Source organism: Pistacia vera, unplaced genomic scaffold (assembly GCF_008641045.1).
Source record: "Pistacia vera cultivar Batoury unplaced genomic scaffold, PisVer_v2 Contig151, whole genome shotgun sequence".
Lineage (NCBI taxonomy): Eukaryota > Viridiplantae > Streptophyta > Magnoliopsida > Sapindales > Anacardiaceae > Pistacia > Pistacia vera.
In genome coordinates, this window is record NW_022195586.1 from 578044 (window position 1) to 590975 (window position 12932).

General features: G+C 33.0%; 2 protein-coding genes across 2 annotated transcripts; both read right to left on the reverse strand.

Moving 5' to 3' along the window:
* Positions 1–1253: 1253 nt before the first annotated feature.
* On the reverse strand, positions 1254–2360 carry LOC116124337 (dof zinc finger protein DOF1.2). Its single transcript, XM_031410060.1, is given in 1 exon segment — positions 1254–2360. A coding segment is annotated over 1 exon segment (975 nt). The 5' UTR covers positions 2266–2360; the 3' UTR covers positions 1254–1290.
* An 8772-nt stretch (positions 2361–11132) lies between these two features.
* On the reverse strand, positions 11133–11912 carry LOC116124268. The gene is made up of 2 exons (XM_031409960.1): positions 11576–11912; positions 11133–11347 (listed from the first exon to the last, which is right to left on the reverse strand). Exons 1-2 carry the CDS (start codon positions 11910–11912, stop codon positions 11133–11135), a joined length of 552 nt encoding a protein of 183 aa, XP_031265820.1.
* Positions 11913–12932: the final 1020 nt, after the last annotated feature.

Genomic DNA, 12932 nt, shown 5'->3' on the forward strand with positions numbered 1-12932 from the left:
TGCATGCTTACAAACATTAATTCCAAGAATTGTGTATTATCAATTGCGTGATGGTTTTGTTTGTAATTTCTACGCCACATCCACATGATGATCAAGATCCTTCAACATGTGATGTGATGTGATGTGATGAAAATGGACTCCATCGTGTTCATGTTCATCATCCATTTATAGATTATCATCATTTTCATATCCAAATACGAAATATGTTTTCTGATCATTTATAAAGACGATGAAAGATATCCACATGAAATTTTGAAGAAGTTAAGAGATCGATTTTAGTGTGTTTCTCAAGGCTTATATATTAAAAATACACACACCAAAATCAGTTTTTTTTTTTTTTTGGGTTTAAGACCATGTATAAATACACCTCAATTGGTTTATAAACACAAAAATAAAATACAAAAATAAAAAAATTTGCTATATATTAGTCAATCTTCAGTGTAGAAGTAATTTTTTAATTGTGGACTAAGGTCAATGACTAGTCATTGGCTTAACAAAGTAGAAAAAACCAATTATTATTATTATTATTTTTAAATTGGTCATTGATTCGTTAAAAACTTTGAAATATCAGTTCGTGTACGAAAGTAAATTTTTAATGTATATATGTATAGTTAAATAAATTTATATGAATTGGTGAGTTTGTAAAGCTAAAAATTTACTACATTTTGGGATGATAGAGGTGATTTTTTTTTTTTTAGTAATTGGAGTGTCCATATCAATTTACGCGCACCTCAACTAATCTTCAAGATCTAAGATGGTCCTAAGGTTTGAACTTAAGTTTAAATTTAAGAACTCAAGGAAGTGAGTAAACCTCTTTAACTGTCAAGTTAATCTCTTGGAGTTATAGAGGTGGTTATTTTAGATTATTCAAATCTTGTTGATCCCATTTCGAAAGAGTTAAATTACAATAAAGCATAATACCTATCCACGAATACCCAAAGTCAATCAGATTCAACTATGTCCATAGAAGTTTATTATAAGAATGCATTATCCTCAATTACCAATAACGTAATTATTATTAATTCTTTGATTTCCCAACTCGATTGAACAAAATCACCAGCAAATTAAATTATAAAACAAACTTTACTAACTAATTAATGCATGTATAGCGAATTTATTGTATTTCTAGTATAATATAATGTCTATACCACAAACCTTTCTCATGGTATGCAGAAGTAAATTATGCTTTCTTCAACAAGAAGAAGAACTTCAACTAAATTATAGTAGGAAGTTTTAGAGAAAAAAAGGAAAAAAAAAAAAAAAGACAACTTGTACATTATATATCAATAATTAAGGTCTTGAGTAGACTTCAAACCCGGTTGAGAAATCGAAGGAATTGCTCCAATTATCGTTCATTAGATTTGCAGAAGCCAATAACTGATCGTGATTGGGCGCATATGAATCGAACTCTTGCAATTGGAACACCGATTGCCATGAAATATTTGGCAGAGTTACAGCCGCATGATCCGCCCACGGTAAATTCGGAACAACAACTTCATCATCTAGCAAAGTTTGCAATTCAAATGCGGCACTATTTACGTCACTCATTTCCGAGAAACCTTGACATTGTTGTTCTTTCTCCCCAACAAGAATTTGATTGAATTCTTCAAGAACCGGATCATCACTCGTCTTCTGGCATTCCATCGTTGCATCGTTTTGGACACTATCCGGAGTGAAAGAATTGGAGACATTATCCAATTCCTGGGAAACAAACTCTTCAGGAATATTTTCAGAATTGCTCGAACTCTCGTTCAGAAACTTTGCAAAAACGACAGCCATGTCAATATCTGACCCACTGGGTTGTCCAACCGAGTCCCCATCAGAGGAAAAACCCTTGGTTTGCTCATTCACGTAATCGTCAAAGCCACTGAAACTCTTACTATAATTCACCGAAACACGTTCGTTGAGCCTCGAAGCCGACTTGGCTCTACGATTCTTGCGACATCCACCGCCCACAGGCACATTTCTGAGCGAACCCCCTTTGGTCCAGTATCTTCTACAGCCTTTGCAGAAGTACCGCGGCTGCGACAAGCTGTAGTTGTTTTAGTAACAAAACTTGGTGTTTGCAGAGGCGCAACGTGGACAATTGGGAGCAATTTCAGCTGTGGATTTATATCTCCGGTCCATTGATGGCAATGGCATTGGCATTGGAGGGCAATGCAGGATTTGGTGATCAGTATTACTAGTTGTAGCTCCTGTGAACATATTTTTGTGAGAAGTTGTGCTTAGTGGAGAAATGGGAGAGAGAGCGGGGTGATATAACATGAGAGGTGGTGAGAGTTTGAGTTGTGTTGGCTAATAAACGTGGGCGGTTGCGAACCGTCAGGGCCAAGAAAGTGGGGCAGTTTTGTGCGGGTGTGGGTGTGTGGGTGCGGGTGAGAGGGGTGAGGGGTGTGATGAGCGTGTGTGGGTGCGGGTGAGTGGGTAAGCGGTGTGATGAGTGTGTGTGCGTGCGGTGGTGTGAATGTGTGGTGTACTCTACTGTTTAATTGGCGGATTGACCGTGGGACTATGCTTCTCACGTGGCGTTTCTTCATTGGGTACTTCTAGAGAGTAATTGATGTTGATAAGTCAAACCTTATAGTTGTCATTCTTTTCTTTTTAGTATGACCAAGATGCCCTTTCTACTACGAGTATTTATTTCTTTAATTTTTTTTTTTTCAAATCAATTTGTAAATGATTAATGGAAAGGGTAACACTACATCTCTCAAATGAAATTCCAATTTTTTCATTCTAAATGTAATATTTATATATCTTTTATCACCTTAACTTTTTTATTTACATATTAAAATCACATAAAATAACATATCACTTCGAATAAAAAAATAAATTAGAAAAATATAATATTTTATAAACGAAAATATGCTATGTCTTTGAAAATGATATACACAATTTTCTTTTATATCAACTATTTTTTTTCTGACATTAAATGAAAAAAAAAAAATAAGGTTCAAAATCTAAAAGCTAGAGTATATTGTAATAAATTTAAAAAGAAAAAGTTATAATAATGAAATGGTAAAATCACATGTGAATTTAACATTTAAAGTAATCTTAAAAGAAATGTAAAAATGTTTGTATCTAATATTTTGTTTTTACTAAAAATAAATTTAATTCATTTTTCGTTTTGATTTTTCAATTGCATTTCATATTAGTTCATAATTATTTAGATTTATAAAACAGATTGATTTCAGAAACAAAAAATATAACAAATCTTTTACTGGTTTAACTAAAAGTATAATATGGAGATGGGTAGGTTGGTAATTACAGGTGAGAGAAAAAGCAAAGGAAGTCGGCAAGAATGGACTTAATGCAGTGAACTTAACTCGTGGGGATAAATGAAGGGCTAACGTTGCGGCATGTTGTATCCCACGTGCTTAATGAGCTACGTGGCACACCTGCATTCCTCTCAATTCCTTAAATTTTACAAACTTTATTAATTAAGAATTATCAATAATTGATAGCCTTGATCTCAGTTTACGACTCATTCTTGCTACACGTCATTCTCGATCTTAGTTAATCAAATCCCTCATTTTCATGGTCAACGTTTCCCATTTCCCCTACAAATTTCCTTCTCACATTTCAATATTAAACTAAGTCATCTCACTAACACAAACCATACATTTTCTTTCCTTAATTTCGTATTTGCATTTTAAGTGATTTAACCATTATTAAAACTATTAATATATATCTCAATCCCTTATATGTATATATATATTAAAATTTTCTAAAAGTTTAAAACAACTTTAAAAGATATTTAATAATTTCCGCTTGAGAGTTAACAATACCTCAACGATGATAAAATTATACCCTCATATTAACATTAATGTTGTTATTACACGTTGTTGATGTAGAAATACACTAATTAGAGTGATTTGATCGATCTTAATGGGATCAAAACTAATGTGTGCGTGATTATGAGTAATCAGCAATGTACAAATGAAAAATACAGTAAAGTAAATAACAAGAAAATTTTTAAAGTGGTTCGACGAGTTAAACTCTTAAACATACGTTCATTGTTTTTGTATTTGTTGTGAGAGTTTACAATAGTAATCTGAGAACAATTTACTAACTCATTTTCCATCGTTCGAGGAGGTTTATATACAAGTTTTGTACAAAGGAAAGAGCGAAAATAAAGGGATTACAATTAGAATTGAAATGCAACTTCGATATTCTCGCGATTGAGCGATGAGATTGTGCCAAGATTGTTGTCGATCTGATCCCTTTTGAGATATCTAGGATATGAAGTTATCTGTGAATTGGTTGGACAACTATAAGGATTGGTCACGACTAACTTATACTAGGTCAAGCTATAACTTGACGAGTTTATGCTGGGTCGGACAAACGGTTGAGTCGAGCTAGTTCTAGATTGAGCTATAATCTCGCAATTCCCTGAGCTTGAAGGAAAAGTCACACACAACACATGTTTAATATTATCAAACACAAATTGGGTACTATACATTTAGTTTATAAAAGTAAATATGAAAAATTAAGGTTTCTATTAATTGAATTGAACTAATTATAAAGATTTGAGCATGTACATTAATTGAAGTAGAAAAGTAACTTTTGATATAATCAATTAATAACTTCTTAAAAGTAACGACAAAATGACAAATTTTAGGTTCAATAAACCATCACTGGGTGGTCTGATGGTAAAAGAGCAAAATAGGGTTTTATGAGTTCTTGAGTTCGGTCTTCCTAAGCACTAATAGAGGTAATCACTAGGACTCTTACCCGACCGACAATTCCAAAGCCTTAGAGCAGGGGTGGATCCAGCCCATTTTTGGGCCACCCTCAATTTTTTTTTTAATATTAATATATATAATTTTTGAATTTTGGTCCACCCTAACAAAAATATTAATGGACAAAAATATTAATATGTAATTATTTTTTATTTTAGTCCACCCTAAAAAAATTGTCTGGATTCGCCACTACCTTAGAGGATTAGTTGAGACGCGGGTAAGCTAGTCCGGACACCCCTAATGATAAAAAAAAAAAAAATAAATAAAAAAAATAAAAATAAAAATAAAAATTGGCTCAATATTATCACTCTTTTTATAATATTATGTGGGTATATCTAATTAATCAGTTTACTGTCTATGGTTTTTCAATATTGTGTTATAAGTACATTATAAAGTAATTTTGAGATATTAAGTGTTGTATAATTTGAATCAAATTAAAATTAAGATTTAAAAGCGTGCATTAATTAAAGTAAAATAATAATATATAACACAATGAATTAATAGTTAGAATCTAAAGGACTTGATTTGCCAACATTTAGTGAGTTGTTTTAAGGATTTTCTAACACTCAAAAACTTAATCAATAAGCCTTCTTAATGAATGAATATTATTAAGCACATGCTAAATGTTAATTATAATGAAATAATCAACAAAAGTAACACCTCATAAAAAACCTAAGAGATTGGTCTGGCGGTCAAGAAAGTTTACTCCCTTAATTGATTTCTTGGGTTCAAACCAACTTAGGATCATCTATTATATTTGCAGCTTACCTTAAAACATTGGGCTTGTACGATGTTTAATGGGTTTCGGGGATTAGTTGAAGACTTGAAGTGCGTCCAAGTTTGGTCGGACAAGCTAGTCATTAAAAAAATAAATAAACAAACAAACCTTATATAAAAAGTAAGATCCCACAATTTTGTATTAGATATGATCAATGTATAATTTCCTTAAATAAATATAAAACTAATATATTAACAATTACACCAGTTAAAATTTATAATTGGGATATCAAAATTTGAAAATAACATTACTGCTATTGAATCAACAATAGTTGATCAGGAATTAAATTATGGGTGCAATAACAAAATTTGAATTACACATCTATACAAAAACATGGTGGACCTCCCAAAGGCATTTTCTCAAGAAAATTTTTCCACGATTTAAAACACATATGGAAAAATCTATGTGATTTCTAGTTTTTATATGCTATGTCACTTTCTATAATCAACACATAGCAAGTGTACACACAACCTCGTTCATTTCTCTTCTTAAAAAAATCATGAATTTAATTTCGCATGAAACACTTCTTTTCCTCATTTCAATTTCCCCCAAAACCAACTATAAGATCATAACGTCACAATCGAACAACAAAAATAAATAAAATTTGGCACACACACCTATCAATCGGTCACATACGTCAAGTTAACATTTTGTTTGATTCAATCACGTGCCTTAGTTTTCGTGAGAGATATGTGAGGATTGGGAACTTGAGGATCAGCAGCTTCCACGTCTCGATTCTCTTCCAATCCATTACAACATTTATTCTATTTACACGCTGAAGCGACCCATTTTGATTATATAAGCGACCCATTTTGATCATATAAATATCACGTGTTTGTTGTGTAAATAGCATATGAGAATGGTGAGCTATCCCAAGTATGCTTTAGGCCCACTTCAAATATTCCCTTCTCTCATCTAATGAAGTAGGCTATGATTTTGATGAATTATATTATAGGAAACATTTCTAATGTGATATTCTATATAGGAATAAATTTTATATAGTCTTAAAAAATTTTATTTCCATTTTAAGATAGTTATAAATACAAATAATCTCTATATTGTAATAAGTTGTAATTTTTCTAATTCCCGTCTTAAGGAAAGTTGCCTCTACATAGCATTAACTATTTATATATTGTAAAAAAAAATATATGTTATGTTATATTAAATGTTTAAGATAAAATAAAATATTTATCTAGAGTTGTTTGGGACAATAATTTATACTTTAGAGTTGATACCGCATCTTTTAACTTACGTGTATATTACTTGTTAACATGAACATTTTCTTATTGAAGCCAAAATCTTTCTAGCTTCTCAAGTATGTTTAGAGCTTTTTAGCACGAAATTTTTTGTATCTCTATACTATCATACTCATGATTATTTTCTTTCTATTCTTGTCTAATTGTAGCAATGCATTCTTCTTCAAATAAATCATCTATGACTTGTTGTTCATTTGAATGATTGAGAAATATATTAATATCCATTCGATTAGTGTACTAAAGTTGTCGAATATAATCACTTAATTCTATTATGACTCTTTGATTGTCATTCTCCACTTAATTTATAACTTGCAATTCATTGACATCGGGGGTCCTAATTTTGCAATGTTTAAAAAATTGGCAATTGTCTGTGGCTTCATATCAATTGATCATGCAGCAACTGTATTTACAATTCTATCAAGGACACTTATATTTGCTAGATCCAAGACACGATCTTCTATCAGTTTCAAGAGTAGGCAATTGAAGCGCTGAATTTGAAATCCTAATACTATTAAAACATGAATTTAAATTCTAATACTGTACTACTAAAACATGAATTATAAAATAATTTTTTTTTTTTTTTGTAACTACGTCTCTATTAAGTAATAACCTCTTTATTGTAATAAAATTAGTTAGTCCCACTATTATGACTATAGAAGAGATTTTACTGTATGTACTATTAGCCCCATCTTTTCTCTACTATTTAATTGAGAGTAAATTTGTAATATTAAATTTTCTATTTTAAAAGGGAAAATTTTATATACTTTCTAATATTATTTTAGAATAATAGTAGATTTACAAAGAGTTTTTACAAACTTTTTCCTACAAATTGATGTCACAAAATGAATGAATAAATGTATGTAAAAATTTAACTTAATTAAGTGTTCACTAAATATAGATGAATGCCGTGTAAATAAAAAAATAGTGCCACATTAGTTTTTACATGCAGCACCGCTAATTTTTTTTTGTAACAAATGGAAGAGATTATAGTTTATAAAAGCATGAAGATATGGAAGTTTTCAATTTGACAATGATAATCGTTGATGCGCGATTTTGACACAAACCAAACGTATGTGTGAAATATTGAGCGGGCCTAGAAGACACACGTGAATATGAGAATGAGAATGAATGCAATTGAAAACAACGTTTACAGTAGTTCAGATGCTAAGGAAGCAAATCCTACGTCCACTGCTTTTGTATTTATGATAGAGGTCAGGTCGTGTTAGCGGACTGACTTACAAATGATTATACAAGAGAGATAATGCTGTTTTTCTTTAGAGAGAGTAGCTAATCCCTTAAATGAGAGAAGAGCTCTCAATTTATAGTGGGATGGATTAAGATTATCATTACTAAATCTGTGAGTTGGTGGGATTACCCGTGCAAATCCTTCTTTATGTCTCATTGCCCACCTTCTAGAGTGATTTACGTAATTTGGTGTAGGGATTAGACACGTGGAATTACTATAGCTCCTCACTGGTCTGACGCGCACCCACTTCACTGACAGGAGTGTGCTGCTCATGTCACCACGCGACGTGACTTTTTCTGACTGGCTGCGGGCCTATCTAAGCTCTAACTTTTTATGTTGACTGAGTCTTGCGTCAGCCCTATATTTTCAGGCATAACAATAATGATAGGTGAAGAAATGAACGAAGTAAATAAACACAATTTATTCCAATAACGAATCATCAACGCGTTGAATTTCTTTTTAAACAATCATCAATGTCATTGAATTGCATCTTTTATGTTATCATTAGGAAGAAAATATTATTATGACATTTAAAATTTTTATAATATATAGACAGTCTCAAAAAACCCTTTTTAATTATGTACTGGTTTGCCGTCTCACATTGTTCTGTTGAGAAGGGGTGTGGTATATATGAGGCTATAGGCCTTAACCCAATATGACAGGTTTTGGACCCGAAGCTTATATGTTGGGAAATGAAAATTGAAATATAACATTTTGAAGCATCATTATAAGAGACATCTCAACTATAAAAGTTGTATTTAGTTTATAAAATAAAGCTAGTAGCCTAAGTAACATATTAAATGCCATCCTAATTGATCTTATATTATTATAATATTATCACCCATGAATAACGAAATGGTTGGACTTCACTTTTTCTGAAAGCATCAAATTCATTCACCATAATAAGTTTTCTTAACACAAGTACTAATTGCCCCTAACTAAAGAAATCAGAAACAATTTGGAGCTCAACAAGCGTTAACACTCAAGAACGTTGGAACCTTTCACGGTGTAACCGCGGACTTTGGGAATCAAACTTCTTTCCTCAAAAGCAATTTACGATTAAAGGGGGAGCTCTATATGAGGATTTGATCACCTCAATGAAGAGAGGAAGATGCAAGGAAGCAAAAAGGAAAGTCGGGACAGCCACAAGCATAATCATGGGTGGAAAAAATGGAAATTCTTCTTCCACACGTTCTCTCAAGTTAATGAAGAGAGTGCACCAAAGGTTACCATCATGGTCACATGGATATGAAAAGGGCCATCAACCATTGTCAATCTCCTCGCAACGAATGCAGGAAATCTTCTTCTGCATAGCGCGAAGTGAGTATGCCCAGGAACATCAAAATGGAGACAGTTCGGAGGTGAATGATTTGCATCCGATGCTGCTAAAATTTGGAAGTAATATGTGTGTTCTAAAAATGGTTTCTCCGATTGTTTACTTCCTCCTGGAATATGAATTGCGGCCTCAAACATAACTGTGGCTATGAGAGTTGCAACCAGGACAAGATGTGGCCGTGTCTTTCATCCATTTTTTGCCTTCATTTGCCAAGGCCTTTTGTTGCTCACTGAACCATGTTCGAGGCGTTTTGCCTTCTCTGTTCTGCTGTTCTCTCAACATTGGCCGCACTATATTCTCCATTTCCTGTAACAATTGAGACATTGACACAATTCAAACAAGCTGTGATTGAGGAATGAGAGTTGAGAATGATGAGATTAGACACCTTAAACCATTGCGTTCCCTCCGCATTTGCATAGCGGACGGGATTCGGTGATGTGAGAGACGGGTGCCACATTCCTGCTATATGTAATATGTTGTTACGAAATTGTCCTCTATAGAGGCAAGGCTTTTTTTTTCTACTGTCTCGTATAGGAGTTCATATTTTTTCTTGGCGCTGTGCGACTGCGGCATGGAATATGCCAACCCATTTCGTGTAAGCCATAGTAAAGCCGGTCGAATTTAATCATCTCAGTGACAAACTCAACATTCCCATATGCAGTGGCTTGAAACACGAAGGCATCACTAGAGATTGCAATGTTGGTGGAATTCAACTTGGCTAGTTCTCTAAATATACGGTTAGTATCTCGTGGCTTGACGGTGCTTGAGTTTGAGTTGTGATATGTAATTGATTCTTGAAATATATTTACCCTCAACAACCAAATAGATTATATACAACTCAAAGAAAAAAAAAAAAAAAAAAAAAAATGAAACTTTCTGTCAATTTTACAGAATATCTGCATATACCAAGTAGCTCATATGCGGCCTCCTTAAGTCCTTTCTTCCAACGTAGAGCTGTGAAGTCATTGAAATAATGGCTCATATGATCACTAATAAAGCATATTTAACCCATAAACTCAATAGCAGTAGAGACAGAGAGAGAACCTAAATTAGTGATGAGTGCACTCTGTCCAGGCTCATCACTATCTGTTTCAATATCTACTAATCTTTCGCTGCGGTAATTTGTGCTGCCTTCATCATAAAGATTGGTCACTACCCTTTCAACACGAGGGCCTAACAAAATAAAACCATCACTTAGAAATTTTCACAAACAGATTAACAAGAAAAAAAAATGTATAAAATACTCACGTCCATATATCCATCTTTGCCATCTCGCGAGCTGACTCGCACTTGGGAATGATGAACGTTTCTGGGCCAGCAAATTCAAACATGTTCTCCCCTTCAAATCCCTGGTAATGGCTAATTTCGGAAAACGTTCAAGCAGGTTCAACGCAAAACCTAAATTTGCCACAACAAACAATAGTTAGTCACATTTAGTTAATAAAAAGGCAGCGACCTATTGGTTTTTTCTAATTCAATTGAACTCACTGTAATTTTCTCACACTGATCGAAATTGACAGAAGCGTAGCGCCACTGTTACTCGTTTCAGGATTTAGTTCCTCCGCAGAAGTCTCCGAATACAAATACCGCAACATGTGCTTATCACCATAAAGAGCAGCAATGCAAACTGGGTTATAACCATTTTCATCTTTTAGACTCAGTAACTTGTTGTTCTTTTTCACCATTGCCTCCGCCATCTCAACCGACTTGCCCGTTGCAGCAATGTGAAGGGCTGTTGCACCGCCAGTGGTTCGTATTTCCAAGTCCTCTTGTGGCATCAATGGTACGAGCAGTTGACAAGATTGTCGTGCCTGTGGAAAGCAGCAGTATGGAGAGCCGTCCCGCCGTCTGTTGCTATTCGAGCACTCACTCTCTCTGGGTACCTTCCAAAAAACTTTTCGATACTTCCCTGCTCACCATTGACAGCAGCATGGTATAAAACCATATAGGGAATGTTGTTATCTTCGAAAGTCCCCGCGCTTGCAGAAATACCTGTAGAATTAAATTATCATTATTCTGGCCTAGAAACAAAACGAGTTTTCCCACAAACTTTTTTCCGACGCAAATGTTGGCGTCAGAATAAACCATCTCTCTCCACACGGTCAGGAGAAATGTTTTATTTTTTTTCTGGCGCAAAGAGAAATAATGATATAATTTTTAACATTTTCTGCATCGGAATAGGCCTTTTTCCTGTGCTATGAAGAATAATTTTCTAATCACCTTGTTTGTCCAGTGTGAGTTCAGCTTGGAAGGCTACTATGTGATCGTGCCAACGATGAATAGAGGCCAAACGATCCCAAGCGGCTTTTGCAGTTTTCTCCATGCTGATGTAGGAGAACATTATTGAACTACAAGAAACTTGAATGGCATGTAAAGCCTTTGCATTATGTTTTTCCCATGTCTTGAGAGTATACTGATCATCAGTTTTGTTTGGTTTAGGTTCACTGCCATCAACAATCTGCCATAAACCTTTCCCTGTCAAGTAGTTTTTCATGCATGCTGCCCAGCTTGTGTAATTGTTTTCTCCAAGAATAGTATGTGGCACTTTTGTCAACATTTTTCTGCATCATCATTTGATAATTTGGAATATACTCTATTTCAATCTCAATGATAATTTGGAAATAAATAGAATTAGTAAAAACACTCTATTTCAATCTCATGTTCTTCATTTGATACATTTAAAAAAACAATTAAAGGATAAGGATCCTCTCTTTGTTTGAACTCATATTTTATTTTTTAGAGGCTTATGATAAGTAAATATAAAGTTAGAATATACTAGACAAATAGATCCAAACCATAAAATAATAATAACGTATATGTATCATGAGATCCTTAAAAATTCAATTTAGCTCAGAAAAAGGGACTGATAAATATATAATTAATATTAATGGTTTAACAAACCAAAGAAACTAAATGTTTTGTTTCATCACATATTATATTAATGATCAATATAGATGAAAGAAATAATAATATATATGCATGACATAAATTCAATACAGATTTGACATACATGATAAAGTGATATATACATTATATCCAATATTACCTTTTTATTTATTTTGACAATAAACTACATAAGAAGGTAAATCGTATTGTTAACATATGAGAGAATTCAAAACTATAGAGGTGGATGTACCATATTGCTCATCAAATTGTATATATTTGTAATAATTAGATCAATAAAAGAAAAAAAAAAAAACTGTATATAGAATGATTTTATGAGATGAAAGACTAATGATATGATACATTTGTTTCACTAAAAACTTTTTATTAACATATGAATTACTATGAAGATGATTATATCAATCAAACAATGCACTACTGACATGATTTAAGAAGATTAGAAGTAAAGTATATATATGTATCTTTCAAAAAGCTGAGGAGAGGATATAAATATACTAACCTGTGATATAAGTAGTGACCGATTAGCTTCTGCTTTGGAGTGAACAAATTAATAATTCCACCAGTTGGCTTAACTATCATCATCGAGATACTTGCCTTCTATACTGAGAAACACAATGAGAAGCTTGTTTTATTCATTTATTCACATTACCAGTTCAACTTTTACTTTTGTACA